General features: G+C 33.4%; 1 protein-coding gene across 14 annotated transcripts in view; it reads left to right on the forward strand.

The window, feature by feature from the left end:
* Positions 1-20,631, forward strand: part of SENP6 (SUMO specific peptidase 6) — a gene marked incomplete at its 3' end in the record, with an annotated part of 101,803 nt that overhangs the window by 38,983 nt on the left and 42,189 nt on the right. For 5 of the 14 annotated variants that reach the window (XM_081141321.1, XM_081141312.1, XM_081141319.1 and 2 more), the window contains 3 exons: positions 2,268-2,288; positions 12,341-12,411; positions 12,891-13,030. In XM_081141321.1, the coding sequence (XP_080997447.1) occupies positions 2,268-2,288; positions 12,341-12,411; positions 12,891-13,030 (232 nt within the window). The remainder of the gene's footprint in view (positions 1-2,267; positions 2,289-12,340; positions 12,412-12,890; positions 13,031-20,631) is intronic. The other 9 variants (XM_081141323.1, XM_081141324.1, XM_081141318.1 and 6 more) reach the window with 2 other exon arrangements.

Consider the following 20,631-nt stretch of genomic DNA (forward strand, 5'->3'; position numbering starts at 1 on the left):
AAGGAAATGCCACCAGTTGGTAATTTACACATATAGTCTATTCTTCTTGGGGTGAGTGGTATAACTTGTCCCTCAAGTAAATCAGACCTGCATTTTGAGTAATTTATAGTACTTCAGTAAGATATGGGAACAAGTATGCCACAGCTTTTTAATCTAAAAGAAATTAATGAAGATTAGTGAAGTATCAGATCAGATTAGCTACTATTTGGGAGAATATTACATCCCAGCCTATATTCTTACTGCTATTCCAAATGTAAATTTAAGTCATATTAAAAGATAGGTTTATATACTAATAGTGATGGAGGAGGATGATAGTATTTGGTATAGAAAAAAGCAGAAATTAAAAAATGTGTATAACTCTATACCATCTTCACCCCTAACTTCAATCAGACTTGCTACAAGAACACATTTACTGGTTTATGTTTTATTTACATTTCACTTTTTGTTTTTTATTAAGGATAGGTAAAAAGACTTGTAAGGCCATAGGGGAAAATGAATGTCTACAACAGCATATGTACACCATAAATGGGAAAATGGGCTCAGATTAATCATTAATGAAAAGCACTACTTCGAATGAATTTTTGAAGTCCTAAATCAAGTCATGGATACCAGAATCAATCAGTCAGGCTTCTTTCCTTTCTTTTTAATTTCTTTTTCATTAAAATTTTAAGAGCACTGGTATAACACTAGCTCAAGGATGAAATAGCTCAACAAGAATGTAAGTTGACATTTTTACAAAGTCCTACATTACTAATTAGGCTTTCCTCCCCATTTTTTAAGAGTTTTTTTTTTTTTTAAATGTAAGTTCCTTCCTCTAGGGTGGGACTTGATAATAAACACATATGAGGGATATTATAGATGTGCCATGACTTATAAATTAGATATATTACAGTAAATGAGCATGGGTGTGTGTGTGTATATATGTATATATGTGTATATATGTGTATATGTGTATATAGTTTTGTTTTTTGTTTCTTACTCCCTTGGTTTATTGAAAGAACCAAACGTTTTTCTTCTATGGGTCTTCTGCCTCTTTCTTTACTCTGTACAGGTGAGTTTAGGGAAAAAACCAAAAAATAGGAGGCTACTAAACTCTTCCCATTTCTTGGGCACAAGAGTGTAGAGTTGGAAATGGCTAGATTAGGCATTAATACCTAATTTTTGGTTTTCATTTTACTTTTCCTGTAAATATAATTCCATAAGAAAATATAAATATGAAAATAAATATTTAAACTTTTACGTTTATATTTTGTTTCATTTTTAATAGTGGTGTAAAAATAATATTCCCTTATTTTTCTGTCATTTATACAACACAAACTTATTTTACACAGATTATCTCATTGTTACAAAAACAGGTAAAATTTGAAATATGGCATGTAAATTTATAGTAATTCTTTTTTTACTATTGAAAATATTTTTTAAAAAATAATGTTTCTTTTTAATACTTCTTTTGTAAAACCAAGTTACCATATTTCTTTTTTTTTTCTTTTTTCTGGAATTAAATTGATTTTACTTGTGTGCTCCACATAATAGGAATACAAGAGTTAATATGGGCACTTGAGGATTTTGTAAACTATGTTTTCCTTGGGGTTAATTCTGAATATTTAGTTCCTTTTATAATAAAGAGAAATATTTCTAGAATGTGAACCTTATTCTAAACTGAGAGTTTTATAATTTTACTCTTAAGTAATTGGTGTTGATAGCTTTTTAGGTTTTCTATGAACTGTGGAGAAGGGTGGACATTGGGCTTTTGATTAGAGGACATGATTTTAAATCTCAGGCCTTGCCTTGTATCCCAAATCGTATGCTAAGGTTTTGGAGTTTCAACGTTAAAATTTTATTTATTTTTTATTTTTTATTTTTTACTCAAGCAAATAATCATATCACAGGATTGGAACCACTAAAACTTTTTATAACTTTCTGGAAATTATATTGTTCCTTGAAGACTTATTTACATAACTGCTCTAAAATAACATATATCCTCAAATGTTGGGTGGTTAACTAAGGCTTTCAAGAACTTTTCATGTCTTTGTACATCGTTTTTTCTTCCTTAAATATGTTTAAATATAAAGTATTTTCTGTATTGAAAGAAACTGAAAAACAATTTATCTGACAATTCAAAACATACTATGTAACATATATAATGTGTTTAAAACAAATTAATCACATTGGAGTTTTGCCTTATTGACTACAGTTACTAAAACTACAATGATATATCAAAAATGAGGTCTTGCCTCTTACATTCTTTTTCTTTTTCATGTTTTAAGCAGTCTGGACCAAAAGGAAAGGTAAGCTTAATATTGATGAAATTAGAGCATGGATATCATAGTAAATATCAGATGATTTATATGTTTTGAAAAATATCCATTGATTAGAGTCGTCATTAAAGCTTAGTAAATTATTTTAATAAAAGGAAATATATTAATAGCACAACATGATATTTGACTATGTTGGTAGTGTTTCGCCATAATTCTTAATATAACATTTTTCCATGAATGGTTATTATATATTTATGCTCATGTTTGACTACTTTCCTTTTAAAAATACAATGTTTCAGTGCCTTAGTAGTAAAGTTGATTTCAGTTCCATTATTAAAATCTTTCTTATTATATTTTACACTTCAGTAGAGTGAAGGGAAAAGTGAAATTAGAATACCTTAAGCTTGGAGTTAAAACTCTTAACATCAAATGTATTCCTATTCTAACCCAAAAATTTGTAACAGAATTTTATGATTACTGTTCCCTTTGTAGCAACACTGGCAAACACACTGTTCTTTAGCAGCAATGTTGAATAATGTAAATAACATGGAAACAAAGTTTTAAGAACACATATTTCTTTGAATAGTGAAATGGTTGTGATTCTTCTAAAGCAAATGTTCATAAGAATAGCTTTTCGCTCCATGTATGTATGTAGAATATTTTATGCATGTGCATATTTTTTTTCTTGCTTTCCTGAGAGTTTCAAAAGCATTTTATAAACTCTCTACCCTAAAAACAGGTTAACAATCCTTATATTAAACAAATACTTTCATGCAATTGGTGAAAATCAAAAGAAAGGACATTCTCCCGGCCCCGTGTTGTCAGTGGTTGAGCGTCAACCCAGGTACCAGGAGGTCACAGCTCAATTCCCGATCAGGGCACATGCCTGGGTTGCCAGCTCCACCTCCTGGTGGGGGCTTGCAGGAGGTAACTGATTGATGATGTTTTCTCTCTCTCTCCTTGATGTTTTTATCTCTCTATCCCTCTCCCTTCCTCTCTCTAAAAATCAGTAAAAACATAAAAAAAAATTTTTTTTTTAAAAGGGACATTCTATGATTTTAATTATATAATTTTAACTATATAATTTTTTTTTAATGTATAGAGAGGGCAAAGAAGATAACTTGCAATATTTTATAAAAGATATTTTCCATCTTCGTGAACACCAGGTTTCTGAAATATAAATCTAAAGATGATCCTGTCAGTAAAAGTTTTGGGCCTATTTTATAACTCTGAAGTACATCACAGACACTTGTTTTAAATGAATGAATGGGTTGTGTAAATATTTTACTACCTATCTTCTGGGAAAGAAAAATTATTTCCTCACTTGTGTCTATTTTGTTTTTGAGTTAATCATTATTGTTAGATACAGATGAGTCATTTTATATCTTTAAAATTTTTAACTCATAAGCAACTATATATGTTTTGAAAGGCTATTAATTAATAAGATGTTTTTAATAAAATTGCTAAAGAATATACATTAACTCTTAAAACAATCATATTGAAACAGACTTTTGTTTTATATAAATAACGTTCTTTCCTGTATGCTATACCATAACATAGAAAAAATATAGTTATTGTTACATGTTCAGAATAATATAAAAATTTTAGGTTATTTTTTAAATTTATTTTTTTATTGTTGACAGTATTACAAATGTCCCCCACTTCCTCCCTCCTTTGCCCCCTTCACCCAGCCTCCACCCCACCCCACCCCAGGCCTTCACAGAACTGTTGTCTGTGTCCATGGGCTGTGCATATAAATTCTTTGGTTAACCTCTTTCAGTCCCCTCCCCTATGAGATTAGATTATTCACAATAGCCTTGGAGGGTTTATGCTATTTCCCCACCACCACCACTGTTTTGGCTTCTTACGCATATTTCTGTAGAGGATATTTATTCATTGATACATTTGGCATATATTTCAGTGACTGTGTGTGGCCAGGCACTGTTACGGGAGCAGACAAAAATCCCTATCCTTGGAGCTTACATTCTTGTTGGAATAATTCTGAATAGGAGTCAGATGTAGAATTAAATAACCAGCATTAGCAGTAGGTACATAACTTACTCTACAATGGGTGTGGTAATATTTGCCCAACTTTAAAGGAGATTCATGAGGAACAAATCAGATAATTATTTAAAACTGACTTATACACTGTAAAATTTGAAATTCCTGTAATAGTAATAGATACTGAAATTCTTTCAGTGTTTTTTACTAAAATTAATGCCGGGGACTAGACATGCAGCAACAACTGTGTCTAAAATACTTTATAGGGAATACCTGTACACCTGAATGACTTATTCAGTAGCTTAGTTTACTGTTAGGTTGAATTTAGACCATTAATCCTTTGGACCCTTACCTAAAATTATTTTGCATTTAGCTTTGTCAGAGAAAAACTGAGAACTTTGGTGTCAGTAGATTTTACTTTGTAAATTTTTTCACGTAAGCCCTTTCCCCCCTTGTGAACACTGCGCCACATCTTTTGTCTCATCTTTCAGGAGTAATGGGAGCCCGTTAACACATGAGAGACTATAAATTTCTGAACAAAATGATTTACTTATAAAAGAGGATGGTTAATCTAATAAACAAAAGTTAGGTAGTTGTGGAAGGTAATCTTTCCCACGGTTTTTCCATTTGTACTATGTACTGGGCACAGTGATGTGTATTTTAAGTGTAAAGTCAAGTTGGAATAAATAATAAATAATAAGTAACTATTAAGATCCAGAGCTTAGAAACAAAAAATTTGCTGCCAGTTACTTTGCTGTGGGTGACTTAAACAACTTGAATGACTCACATTTCTTTCTCACTCATAGACAGATGGGTTATGAATACAGTGTACATGTGGCAGCACCAGGAAGTTAGAATAGTTAATCTGGTATTAGAACTGTTTCATTTTTTCCCCTCCATACGTAAAGATTCTATTAATCCGTTATGAAATTGAAGCACATAGTGATTTTCAAATTTAAAAATTTTAAATATTTATTATTTTTTATTGTAAAAAGTGCATAGTGTGGAGAATTTTGAAACAACAAAAAGGTACAAAGGTGAAAAATGCAATAAGAGAATATATATGAAATACTAGAAATGTTTACATAAAGGGTGTGTTTAAAAAGACAAGTATTATAATTACAGATTTTATAATTTTTTAAAAAATTAAGTTATTAGCATCTTGATGCATTTCTTTCTAGTCATTTTCTCTAATAACCTTTTAATATACCTAACATAATAAAATATGGCTGTGTCTTCTGAATTTTCATAATAAAATATAGCTGTGTGTTCTGGATTTTTACCTAACAGTATGCTCCTGCATTTTTCCCTACCAGTAAGTTGGCTTCTAAAATGATTTCATAATAGCTTGTCCTGCAAATAAATTATTTATTTGCCCCTTAGCCCATTTCTGGTTGTTTTTTACTGTTATATGTGACACGTTGGTGAACAGTTTTGTGTATAAATCTCTAAATGCATCTCGTAAGATACAACTCTGGGAAAGGATTCTTGGGACTAGATTACTAATGTTTTTAATGCTCTTGATAAGCACTGCTAAGTTCTGCAGAAAGGTGATACCAAGATATAAATAGCATTATAAATTGCTGTCTCAGGGTATTTGAGAATAAAATTATATTCAGATGATACTATCTTTCTTGTAATTGTAAGAGTCACCTGAAACCTTAGAAATAATTAGTCGAACATTATAATAGGCTACAAGACTAATAGTATGAATGATTTTCTTTATTTACTTCTGATCAATTGGAGTATATATTGAAAAGACTGAACTTTCATTCACACTAGCAACTAAAATTAAATATTCAGTAATAAAATTAATGATGCATAACGTCTTTATAAATGTACCTAAAGAACGTAATCTGGGGCATATATTCTTTGTTGGTTTTTCGGTATTAACCTTACATAAAGTAAATATAAAATTAAGTTTATATTTATTTACTTTATAATATAAATAAAATATATTGCTACTATGTATATTATTATAGTATGTATAAATCCTTTAAGTACATTTAATGCAGTTTTAGTAAAAATCTCAGCAACTTTAAGAAATTTGACCAATTCGGAAGTTTATTTAGAAGAATAAATATATGAGAAGAACAGACTTATTTTTTCCAAAGAAAAATAAATAGGGGAAAGGAAGAATGACTTGTCACATAATAAAAGATATTGTGAAGAAAACAGTGATTGAATATGAAAATACTAGAAATAGGCTAGACAGTAAAGAGACTAGAGAGTCCAGGTATATTCAGTTTCCAACCAACCTGTGCAATCAATAATATAAACAAGTTTATAGTGCCTTTCAGATGCCTGAATTATGATATTTGTACATCGACTGACAAGTTAATATTTTGAAGTAGTGTATAATGGCTCTGCGTTGTGGCCAGTGGTTCAGTTTTGACAGCATTGCCATCCGTGTGTAGCAATGTTTGTACAAATATTTGACCTGATAAATACATTTCTAATTACATTCTGCCATTTAGATATACACATTTTTTTTCATTCTAACTACGTACCAGTTAGCAGGCTATGTTCAGGCATAAGGGTACAGTGATGAACAAAACAGACAAAATCCATGCACTCCTGTAGTTTAATTTTGATGGGCACAGACTGACAATGAACAAGTAAACATGAAATAGGTGCTCTGTAAAGAAGTATAATTGGATAATGTGATAGAGTTTGACAGTATGTATTACATGTTCAGACAAATTCTTTACTGTGAAGCAAACATTTAACCAAGGACTAAATAAGGAGTCAGACAAGCCATGATCATAGAGATAGATTTTACAGATAGAGAAGAGGTGGTGCTAAGATGTTAATGCAGGAATGAGTTTGGCATGTTCAGAGAACAGAAAGAAGGGCCAGTATGTTTGGAGCTTGAGTAGCAAAGGGGAAAATGTTACGAGGTGAATTTGGTTAGGTCAACTAGGATCCAAATTACAAAATGCTTTGTAAGATGATCTGAAGAGTTTGGGTTTTATATTAATGCACTGAGTAGAAGACTTCAGGGCATTTTAGGTAGGGAAGTGTCATTACCTGATAAATCGTGGAGATTTAAAAGAAATATTTTGTATATGATTTATAATTTGACACAAACTAACTCAGTGGCATTCAGTTAAGGCCAAGCATGTTCCACTTTCCAAATAGAGATGTTCTGCAAAAGAAAAGAAATAGTCTGACCCAAGTATTCGAACTACCCCAGCAAAATCTAGGAGTTGGGGAGGTTGGGCACAAGTGAACAGAGTCTTTAAGGCCTTTTCTTGGGAAGTGGATTGGGAGGAATAGGGTGGGAGGAGTAAAGTAATTTTAAAGATTTCATCTCATTAGGGATGCAGTAAAACATTTTGCTTGAAGAAATAGTTGGAATCTTGATAACATATTAATGAATGGAAATATGCAGTTGGAATAAAGCTTGAAGAGAGAGAGTAACTAGTCATTTGTTAAATTAACTGGGGTGGGGGATGACAATAGCAATTGCGCAAACCAGTATAAATAGTGGAAAAGAGGAAACAATAAAATAATAAATAGAAAAATAAAAATTAACTAATAAAGTAAGATGAAAAGAAAACATGAAGTCTGTTAGTTGTTATAATAATTGTGACCAGGTTGAATTAGTTTAAAAGACAAAGTGATTGGGTTATATCCAGCTACTATGTTGTTTACAATGAGACATAAAATAACAATTTGTAAGTAAAGGGGTGTTTAAAGTCACAAGAGATGCAAACAAAAAGAAAGCATGAGTAGAATTTTAATAACAATGAGATGGTATTAGGATAAAGGAGCACATTTCATAATAGACACAGTCTGTAAGAGTATAACAATTAAATGTTGTCATGTAATTAAATATACTCCCCTAAAATAAAATACGCAGGAAGTTTTCAGTTAGAGTACACCTGTGGGAGATTTTAATACATGTTTTTGAAAATTAGACTAATTTATAATTAACATGAGTTTGGAATAAGAGATTTTAATTGTAAAATGAATACATTGATTTATTTTATAGAAATTTACATCTTTTGAGATCAGAGCAATGGAAAGGCTGATAAAAATGAGTTATCATTAAAACCAAGCAAAAAAAAAAATGCCAGCACCCAGATTCTGGTGTCTAATACCATTCTAATAAAAGGAATGTGGAGAAATGCTGATTCTAGGGATGGGTTGGGGAAAGCACAGAATGAGTGGAGCATCTTACAGCGTCAGAAACCAAGCAGGAGTAAAAAAAAACCCAAAAGAACAAAAGGGTACTTGCTTCAACAGTATATATACAAAAATTGGAACAATAGGGAGAAGATTTTCATGGCCCCTGTACAAGGATGACATGCAGATAGTGCAACGGTCCATATTTTTGTAAATTTTATGTTGCTTATATTTTACCAGAATAAAAAACAAAACAAAGGAACGCGGTCACATCAAAAGGACACAGGAGCCACCTGAAAAAGCTCCCAAGGGCCCAAACTGAAATAATTGGGATTATCATCTTAAAGTATGAAAAATATCCATGAGTGGTATAAATGATTGAATAAATGTACTTATTGAACTATCCTAGGATTATACAAGCTGCAGTAAAATGAGTTGGGGAAATGGACAACTGTTTATTACAGAATTCAAAAAAAAAAAAGTGTAGATAGCCCCCTCTTCAGGAAGTGGAGCTTAACTATCCTCACTCCTTTGGTGGGCTGGACTGGACTAACTGGCTTCCAGAGTGTAGAAGGGAAAAGATAACTTCAGAGTGGAGAAACCTGGTAAATGGTCTACTTTAGCCAAATGATCAGGGTTAACATCACCAGTGATAAAATCACATTGATATCATGTACCTCCTGATATGTGATGAGACGGGCACTTCACCTCTGTGATACTTTTACCCCAAACTCGCAACCTCAGTCTAATCACGAGAAGAAAAACAATCAGGCAGACCCAGGTTGAGGCACATTCGACAAAATAGCTGATCAGTTCTTTTCCAGTGTCAGGATGATGAAAAACAATATAAAACTAGGAAACAAAGGGGAGACTAAGGAGACATGATGACTAAATGCAGTGGATCCTGGATTGGATTCTGGAACGAAAAAAGATATTAGTGGTATAGCTGGTGAAACTGAATAAAGTCTGGAGTTATTATTAGTATACCAATGTTGGGTTTTTTTTGACATGTATGATGGTAATGAAGGTGTTAACATTAGGAGAAAGTCAGTAAAGGATGTAAGAGGATTGTGAGTTGTCTTTTAAACTTTTCAGCAAATCAAAAATTATTCTAAAATTAAGTTTATTGCCCGGCCAGGCATGGCTCAGCAGTTGAGCATTGACTTAGGATCCAGGAGATCGCAGTTTGATTCCCGGTCAGGGTTCTACCGGGGTTGCGGGCTCAATCCCTGGTCGGGGGTGTGCAGGAGGCAGCTGATCAATGATGACTCTCTCATCATTGATGTTTCTATCTTTCCCTCTCCCTTCCTCTCTCTGAAATCAATAAAGATTTATATTTAAAAGAATAAAATAAATAAAATTAAGTTTATCTTTAAAACATTTAGTGCTGTCTAACCTTTAATGAACAGAGCATTCTGATATTAATCAATTTTGCAAAGAAGGAAAAAAAAGCTCTCCCAATTTATTTTATGCTGCTTGTAAAATGTTGGTCCATGAGGTGAAGTTTTCTCTAAAACTTCTGTGCAAAACACAAACCCTCAGAAGCCCCCACACCTCCTACCTTGTATTTGGCATGGCAGGGAAGCTTCTCTGCTTCTGCTTGGTTTGAGATGGGAAAGAAATATCCACTGAGAAACTGAGCTTCACATCAGTTTTGAGTTTGAAATTTTAGTATTTGCAGAGTGATGGAAACCTTAACCCAAGAAATTAACATAAAATTTTATTTTTTTCACCTAACAAAAATTTTTTTAAAACTAAACTAAATTTTAAAGAACACAAGATAGTTTATGGCTAGAAAGTTCATTACTTTTTCAAGCTAATGCTTTTATCCTGAAATTCTTATATTAAGAATTAATATTTTTGTGTTAAACCTTAGACATACTTTTATTTCTGTAGTTATTTATTATTATAATTTTCAAAGCAACTTAGTTTGCCCTGTTTGTATAGGGAAACGTAGCAAGTATTAGATATAGAGTGGCCATAATGTCTGAAATGTGGGCAAATATATGTAATAGTTTATTAACATTAAATTACAGTACATGATAAGGTCATGGGTATTACATGATTACATAAAGAAAACTTCACATCATGAACAGTACTTGGCACAGTGTATTAATGCAGCATTTTCATCAATCAATGCACATTTATGATTTGTTGTCTCAGATCATTTATGTCAGTCACTACTGAATAAACGTGCTTTTAGCATTCCTCAGAATATCTGTATTTTCAGATTTTTTGCCACTTGTTGAGAATCCTTAGTATTTAAGAACATCTGCTTGTGTTGTCCACTATTTAAAAATGTATATACTACACAAAGTTTTTGAAGTTTACTACTTCAAAATTAGTGTCGTCATACTTCGCTTCAAAATCATTGCTTCTGTTACATTTTAAAGTTGGTATCTTTATTTTTCCAAAGTGTAGAATTATAAAAATTAGAGATTAAAAAATTAGTTATGTGATTTAAAGATACGACTATATTATATCCTCTCTAGTGTGAAAGTGTATGGAATATGAAAATAATATTTTAAGCTAAATATAGTGTAGGAAGGAGCTGAAAAACCTACCTTTTTTATAGCTCTAGCACTACTACTTATCTCTAAGGCTTATTCTCATCTTTGCAGCTCATATCCTCACAAATATTAAAATTTTGGCTGGGTGGAAATTGCCCAGTTGTATCAAATGCTCCTCAATAATGATGAAAACGCCATTACTCATCAATACTAATGCAATTTATCAGGATTCAGATTCTGGCGTTGCTATTTAATAGTTGTGTGACCATGGGCAGGTTAACCTGTTGTGCCTCAGTTTCTTCATTTATAAAGTGCTAATAATAGTATATGCTTTATAAGATTATTATAAGAATTAAAACATTTAATAGATGGAAAGCACTTAGAACAGTTCCTGGCACATGATGCTCACTATTTGCTAACTGCTATTACAAATACACTACTATCACTACTCTTACTATTTTCTTAGATCGTTTTCATATTTTGTTTTCAATTTAGGAGGTTTGACTTTTACAATACAGTATTAAATCTTCACAGGAAACTTTAGGGTTTTTTGTTTAATTTGTTATTGATCACTAGTGTGAATGGATTTACACATAATAGAATAGCCTCTTATTTTTAATTCCCTGGCTAAGTAAAATCGGAATATTTTTAGAAGGTTTTTTTTAGGATGGTAAAGTAGCTATTATAGCTCTCTAGTGTATTGTATTTTACAGATCTCCTTTAATGCTTTTATCCCACAATTAGCTATAGGTTTTTTTGCTTTCCCCCCTAATTAGTATATATTTGGACTTACATATGGTATTTTAGAACCCTTATTTACTAAGGATTATGTTCATAATCTGAAAATCAATTGTATGTGAAATTTGATAATGTAATTTAAAATATTTTAAAAAATATAATTATATCCCCATATGTAGTCATATTACAAAACTAAAATACTTGTTCCATAATTGTTGGTTTTGTACTGATTTTGGAATTCTCAAGGCCAATATCTTATTTGCCATGTATTCTTTTGTTTATTAATTTGTTTTTAAACAACTAGAAACACTTACAACAAAATTGGACAAATTGAGTATTATTAAGCTGAAAGATTTTTTTAACCCAAAAATGTGTCACAATGAATCATTACAAGTTTTTTTGTAGAAAAATTCTAAAGTTTTATGCATTTGGGGAACTACTTTGAAAGGACAGTAATTTGGATGCCTGCTATGGGCTCGATAGATTGACAGTCTAAATAAAAAAAATAGTCACTGACTTTAGGGCTCTTACAATGTATTATTAAGCTTTAGTATATTTGTGTAATATAGTTTTCTTATTTTTATAGTACTGCTTTTATATGGCAAAGAAGCTATGCTTTGCTTTTAATGTATTTCCTCAATTTTTTCATTTTGAAAAATATTTTTTCTGTTAGAATAAACCTATATATATTTCCTTTTATAGGAAAGAATATCCACCTCATGTCCAAAAATTTGAAAGTAATCCTATAAGGTTAAGTCGGCCCCAAGGTATTGGTAAGTATTCAGTTTTATCTGTTACATCTCTAAAGGGTTTTAAGTAGTTGTATGAAAGGTAGAAATAAAGATATGACCCTGGCTTTAGAATAGAATTCCAAGGTGTAATAAATAGAAATATGTAGAAAACCATTTTTTATACTGATCTTAGAATTTATTTAACTTTGAATGAAATCATCATGGAATGGCTGCACATTCAGGTGATTACAATTTGAAGTCTTTATTAGAATATTTTGTTAAATTCAAGATTCAAATATTAGCTGGGTTATAGCTTCAAAATTGTGTTTTGTTAAACTATGTTATAATATTGTATCATGTAATTGTATTGACTTAAAGTTCTGGTTACTCTTTGTTTTATATGTTGAAACATTTTAACTAAAACAATTTGATAATATAAATTAGTATTTTTTCATAATAAATATCATGAGGAATTTATAAAATTTCATTTTAGTACTTTTTGTTTTGTCTCCTTCCTGTAGATCGTATAATGAAGAAAACAGAAGAGTCTGAATCACATTTGGAGTCTGAAATTAAAAGGAAAGTATCACAGAAACGTCACAGTGCATATCAGTCTACTCCTCTGTCTCCTGCCTCAAAAAAATGTTTAACTGATTTAGAGGTGGGTAGAGAAATTATTCTTTGTTGTTAATCAGATGGCATTTTTATTAAAAATTTTTTTAGAACTTTTAACTGTAGGTGACCTTTTCTCATACAACTAGAAGAGACCCAGAAAAGTTATTTAGGCAAACTCTTCTGCCTTTACTACATAATTTTTAACTATCCAAAATCTAGAATGTCTTTTCCTGAAAAGAATATATCAGTGCCTCCCTGCAACATACTCCAAATAACTGCTCTTAACCAGAAAGTTTTTTTAATTAAGTGAGAGAGAGAGAAAAATACCGATTTATTGCTCCACTTATTTATGCATTCATTGGTTGCTTCTTCGATGTGCCCTGACTGGGGATAAACCTTGGTATATACAGACGACGCTCTAACCAACTGAGCTACCCAGCCAGGGCCTTGACCAGAAATTTTTTGAAATAATTTTTAATTTAGAGTAAACTTGAAATAGTAGTAGAAAAGCTATTCACGTATCCTTTTACCAGATTGCTGTTCCCACATTTGCTTTGTTCTCCCTTCCTCTGCCTGCCGCCTTCTACCTTCTCACTCTCTATATGCATGTCATCATATTGTTCTGCACCATTGGAGCATTAGAAACAGGCATGATGCTTATTTATAACTAATATTTTAGTGTGTGTGTTTTTTAAAAATACAAAAACAAAAAGACATTCTCCTATATAACTATCAAAATTTAAAAATTAGCATGGATTTGAAATTACCATATAATCACAAACTATTCACATTTTACCCGATGTCCTTTATTAGTACAGGGCTCTAATCAGGATTAGGTGTTACATTTAATTTTCATGATCTTTGGTCATCTTTAGTATTCTCTTGTCTTTCATAATCTTGATATTTGGGAGGAGTATAGGCAACTTGCTTTGTACCCTGAGTTGGGTTTGTCTGATGTGTCTTCATGATTTAAATGTTTTTTCAAGAATCCTCAGAAGTGATGCTCTAATTGTATTATTGTATTCTTATCAGGAGGTATACAATGTTGATTTTCATGTTACTGATACTTTTACCTTGTTCAGTTACACTCTTTAGATTATAAAGTTAATTAATGGATATTTCAATATTCATTTATTAATAAGACTTCTGTAAGACAGGCTATTTACTTATATATTCCTTTATATTAACATAGACACAAATTCTTATTTTACCCATAAAGAATTTACTCATAAATTATTATATATTCTGTAACTATCATTTATTTTTATGCTCAAATTGCCCCAGACTTGGCCCATGAGAATTTCTTACTCTGGCTCCTTGGGTTTTTTGGTTTTGTTTTGTTTTGTTTTCGACATATTTCCATCATTCTTTGAGAACTTCTTTACTTTTTGGTATAACCAGGTGGTCTAGACTTTTTTGTGTTTGCTTTGTCTTAACTTCAGAGGCATAATTTCTCTAAGGAGCCATTGTTCCTGTAAGTGGAGGGAATGTATTTGAGCTCTAGTTATGCTCCTTGCTATGGGGTATCATGTTTATGGGCCCTATCAGTGTACAGAGCTAGGAAATGTGTGTGTGTGAATATTTAATACATATTAAAATTTATGAATTCACACTGATCATTTTAATTCAACACCACAATGTTTATCTTAGCCTTTCCCACTTTGCATGTTTGTAACTCCCTTCTCTGACAGTAAGAAACCTGATCGTCTTCACTGTATTTACTTATTTGCTCAGTTGCCTTTTATGTGACTAGTCTCTTTGCATGCCTAAGCTTGGTGTAGACCATACTGGCATCCCTACATGTCTTGGCTTACTTTACGACCCAGGTAAAGGAGAAAAGAGGAAAGCTCACCAGACAACACTATCCTTTCTCCACTGAAAAGCTCAGAATTTATTATTTTTTTTAATATCTAAAATAAACCTTCCTTTACTCTCATGCCAATTCTTATTTTTTTCTTAGTGAAGAGAAAGAATAGTTTGTAGCCACACTTGATGTAATTTTTTTAAAAAAATTTATCTTTATTGTTGAAAATATTACAGATGTCCCCTTCCCTCCCCCTTTGACCCCCCCACCTCCCACCTTCACCACACTATTGTCTGTGTCCGTGGATTATGCATATATACATATACATTCTTTGGTTTATCTCTTCCCATCCCTTCTCCCCCTTTCCCTCTGAGATTCATCAGTCTGTTCCATGCTTCCATGTCTCTGGATCTATTTTGTTCATCAGTTTATTTTGTTCATTAGATTCCGCATATAAGTGAGATTGTCATATTTTTATTTCTCTGACTTGTTTTGCTTAGCATAATACTCTCAAGGTCCCTCCCTACTGTTTCATTGGGTAAGAGAGCCTTTTTTTTATTTTATTTTATTTTATTACAGCTGCATAGTATTTTGTTATGTAAATGTACCGCAGCTTTTTTTATCCACTCATCCATTGATGGACACTGGGGCTGTTTCCAGATCTTGGCTATTGTAAATAGCGCTGCTATGAACATAGGGGTGCATATGTTCTTTCTAATTGGTGTTTCAGGATTCTTAGGATATATTCCTAGAAGTGGAATCACTGAGTCAAATGGCAGTTCCATTTCTAATTTTTTGAGGACGCTCCCCACTATTTTCTATAGTAACTGCCACCAGTCTGCATTCCCACCAACAGTTTACCTAGGACTCCCTTTTCTGCACATCCTTGCCAGCACTTGTTGTTTGTTGATTTATTGATGATAGCCATTCTGGCAGGTATGAGGTGGTACCTCATTGTCGTTTTAATTTGTATTTCTCTGATGATTAGTGACTTTGAGCATTTTTTCATGTCTCTTGGCCATCTGTATGTCCTCTTTGGAGAAGTGTCTATTCAGGTCCTTTGCCCATTTTTTAATTGGATTGTCTTCTGTTCCTTTATGTAATTTTTAATTATTTAACAAGAGTAGTGTTATTTCTTTCCATTTATAGTTTGAAATTTCATACATTGTACTGGTTGTAAATAAACAGAGTCTTTGATATTTAATAAGATTGTACGTATTTAGGATATTTAGTAAAAATGACGTCTTAGTGGTGTCTCATCAAAGACAGACTCATTATTTTTTTAATTATTATTTTTTTAAATCCTCACCTTAGGATATTTTTTCCATTGTTTTTCAGAGAGAGTGGAAGGGAGAGAGACAGACAGACAGACATTGATGTGAGAGAGACAAATTGATTGGTTGCCTCCTACACGAGCCCCAACCAGGGATAGAGCCTGCAACGGAGGTACATGCCCTTGGCTGGAATAGAACCCATGACCCTTCAGTTCATGGGTCAACACTCAAACCATTGAGCCAAACTGGCTAGGGCCAGACTCATTCTTATTAAATATATTTGGTTATTATTTATGAGTAGAGCCTGTCAAGTAGTATGTGATACGAAATTTGAATTTATTTTATTTTGTAAGTCTTTAATTAATCATGGTTTTCCAGAAGAAATTATACTTAACATAAAATTGTTATGAAAACTTGCTACTTTACACATACCTTACTAAAAGTTACTGAGTGGTGTTGAAATCTAGTTTTTAGATTGCTAGGTTGATAAAAAATTTCTAGTCTCTAATTTTTATCATGTAAAATTTAATATTGTATTCAGCTCAGCAGATCTGCATTTTAATCCTAATTATTGCATACAGTTCCAAAATGTGTTTTTTAGCTGACAGAAGGTGTATGGTAATAACTCACAATATTTTTTCTTCTTTATTTTAATATTAGAAATTTTAATGGTAGGGATATGCTTTTTCTACTTCAGTAACAATTTTATAAAATGCAATATCTGAAAGTATCTCTTTCCATTGTTTTTTTCTCATCAAAATATGTTTTATTATAGACAATAAGTATTAGAGATAGTAATGAGCTTGATCATATCCTTAGGTTCTTAAAAGACAGGAGTTAGCTTATATATAGCTGACTCCCATCATGGCACATGGGACTCTATGTTCTACATAAATGCATGTCTCTGAACTTTTTTGGGTATACAACAATATTTTTAAGCCTAGCTAGAGATGGAAACATGCCTTTGCTTATCATGAAAATGGCAGTGTTTAATAGTGAGTGGGCTTTAGATTTTTCTTAGAGGATTAGCTTTTTCATCATAGGATAGTATGTAGGTAGGGACTACTCCTTTATTTATGCAATGAGACATGGCTAACCAGTTGCATGGTTGTATTTCATTTAAATATACTTTTTTTCTCTCTTTCTCTGGCAATAGGCTAAATATGAGTTAGATCATCTGTCGCATATTTGTGTTTAACCAGTTGTATGTGTAGTTTAGCTGTTACCTATGCATTCTAAATACATAGGACGCTGTTGAAAGTGCTATGAGAAAAATAATTTCCTTATACCTTTATGCCACAAATAGCATAACAGAATTCTCCCATGTACTGTCAGAGAAAGAGACATCTTTTTTTATAACCCACATATGCTGAGATGGTGAGCTGATGTTTTACTAAGTTCAGTTTTGCCCTGGTTGAAATTTGGTTTTTATTCCTTTTTTTGAAAATCACTTTAAAATTTTTCAATTATAGTTGACATACAACATTATATTAGTTTCAGGTGTATACCCAGTAATTTGACATTATAAAATTTATTAAGTGATCATCCTGAAAAATCTCATACCCATCTGACACCACACATAGTTATTAGAATATTATTGACTATATTTCGTATGCTATAGTTTATACCCCCATGACTACACTATAACTAATTTGTGCTTCTAAGTCCCTTCACCTTTTTCACCCATGCCCCCAACCTCCTCCCATCTGGCAACCATCAAAATGTTCTCTGTATCTATGAGTCTGTTTCTGTTCTGCTTGTCCATTTATTTTGATTTTTAGAATCAGCTATGGGTAGATTATGTATTTATTGTCATTTTATTGTTCATATTTTTTATTTCCCCCTTTTTCTTAAAGAAGACGCTTTAACATTTCATATAGTACTGGTTTGGTGGTGATGAATTCCTTTAGCTTTTTCTTGTCTGGGAAGGCTCTTTATCTGACCTTCAATTCTAAATTGATAGCTTTGCTGGGTAGAGTAATCTTGGCTTTGTAGGTCCTTGGTTTTCATCACTTTGAATATTTCTTGCCACTCCCTTCTGGCCTGCAAAGTTAATTGTTGAGAAATCATCCAGTAGTCTTATGAGTGCTCCCTTGTAGGTATTAACTGCTTTTCTCCTGCTGCTTTTAAGAATCTCTGTCTTTAGCCTTTTGCATTTTAATTATGATGTGTCTTGGTTTGGGTCTCTTTGGGTTCATCATGTTTGGGACTCTCTGTGCTTCCTGGACTTGTATGTCTATTTCTTTCACCAGGTTAGGGAAGTTTTTGCCATTATTTTTTCAAATAGGTTTTCAATTTCTTGCTTTTCTCTTCTCCTATGGCACCCCCATAATGTGAATGTTGGGCCTCTTGAAGTTGTCCCAGAGGCTCCTTACGCTGTCTTGATATTTTTGGATTTTTTCTTTTTGCTGTCCTGATTGGGTGTTTTTTGCTTCCTTGTATTCCAAATTGCTGATTTGATTTTCGGTGTCCTCTATGCTACCTTTGATTTCCTGTAAATTCTTCATTTCATTTAGTATATCCTTCATTTCTGACTGGTCCACTTTTATGTTGTTGATATTCTCACTAAGTTCCTTGAAGTTCTCAGTAAGTTCCTTGAGCATTCATTGTTTTGAACTTTGTATCTGGTAGTTTTCTTGCTTCCATTTCATTCAGTTATTTTTCTGGAGATTTCTCCTGTTCTTTCATTTGTAACATGTTTCTTTGTCTCCTTATCTTGGCTGCTTCCCTGTGTTTGTTTCTATGAATTAGGTAGATCTGCTATGTCTCCCAAGCTTGGTTGAGTGCCTTGTGTAATAGGTGTCGTGTAGGGCCCAGTGGCTCAGTCTCCCCCGGCATCTGAGCTGGGCACCCCTAGCTGCACCCCTGTGTGAGCTGTGTGCACTGTCCTATTGTAGTTGAGCCTTGGTTGATGTTGGTGTCACTGGGAGAGAGGCCAGTAGGTTTTGAGGATCGGCTATGACTAAAGCAGAAGAGCTGCTGTGCAGGAGTTGATCTTCTGGAGCAGGATTTGCTTCAGTGGGGATTTGCTTCACCGAGTCTGCCCCTTGAGTGTTGCTCGTGCATCTGGTAGGGTTGTACTCCAGTGTGGTTTGAAGCCAACCACCAGGTGCACTGGCTCTGGGGCCTCCCGGGAGAGTCAGTGTCAGTCACTGGCTGGGGATACCTGGCACAAGCTACAGAGCGATCTGCAGATGGCTGATGCTTATCTTGGGCTTGGAGGTACCCAGGAGAGGCCAAGCTGTAAGCCAAGGAGGGCTGCCACTAGTGCCAGGCCTGGGGCCACTTATTGAGTGGTACAGGGCACGCTGAGGTCAGCAGCCGCTTGTTTGAGAGATTTTAGGAAAGTCTGAATCATGAGGCAAGAGAGGCCAGTTGTATGGAAAAGCCACTGGAAATGGCTTGGATGAGCCTGCATGTAGGGAGGGGCGAAAAGTATGAGCCAGGTTATGGAAAGTCAGATATGGCACCTGCCTGTTGGCTCTATGGCCAGGAAGGCTCAGCAAAGGAAAAATGGCCTTTACAAGCACTTCTGCCTGGGACAAAGCTTCCCCCACCAGCTCTTGCCCTGTTTCCATACAAGTTAGTTCCTCACCAAAAGTTCCAGGTTCCTTTCAAGCAGTGCTGGAGCTCAGAGAGAGTGAGTCACAGTAAGTCCATGTGTGGGCCCTTTAAGAGGAATGCCTGGGCTCCAGCAGCCTCTGTGTCACTCAGCCTCAATCTGCTGGTTTTTACAGCCCGCAGTTATGAGGACTTATCTCTCCAGCACTTCAACTCTGAACTGGGGGACTGGTGTGGCACTGGGACCCCTGGATCTACAGCCGAGTAGCCCAACAATTTTAAACTGCCACACGTGGTTGTGGGACTAGCCGGTTCCACAACTTTACCCCTCCTACTAGTCTCAGTGGCTTCTTCTTTAATTCCCTACTTGTAGGACTTCCATTCAGCCAGATTTCAGGCAGTTCTGAATGATGGTGGTTCTGTAGTTTAGTTGTAATTTTGATGTGGTTGTGGGAGGAGGTGAGTACCATGTTTACCCACCATCTTGACAGGAATTGGTTTTCATTTCTTTTTGTTATCTGGGGTAGATCCTTGAGTAGGTAATGTGGCTTAAGAGAGGGGCACTGTTATTGATCTGTTAGGCAAGGTAAATAATTCCTTTGTCAGTTTTTTCACACTTAAAACAAGGAGATAAGATTGGAGCAGTGGTCTTTAGACTTTTTTGCTTGCGTAGTTTCTATATTTTTGACTTATAAATTTACATAGCGTAAAATGTATAAGATTTAAACATTCAGTTAAAAGAATTTTGATATTTGTATATACACATGTAATTTCTTATAGCTACCACCTACTAGTCAGTCCTGCAACCACTTGATGACTTCTGTCACTTTTAAAAGATTTAAAAGAGTTTTAAATAACTATGTATTTACTTAGGTATTTTTAAATTGACTTTGAACATTTTCATCCCAAGTTTAAATGGTCTCACAGAAAGTAATTTTGAAATAGAATGGTTAGATCTCTCTCCTCATATATGGACCTAGTAGCATCCAAATGCAGTAGGTCTTAATA

Source organism: Miniopterus schreibersii (assembly GCF_964146895.1).
Source record: "Miniopterus schreibersii genome assembly, chromosome: 6".
Taxonomy (NCBI): Eukaryota; Metazoa; Chordata; class Mammalia; order Chiroptera; family Miniopteridae; genus Miniopterus; species Miniopterus schreibersii.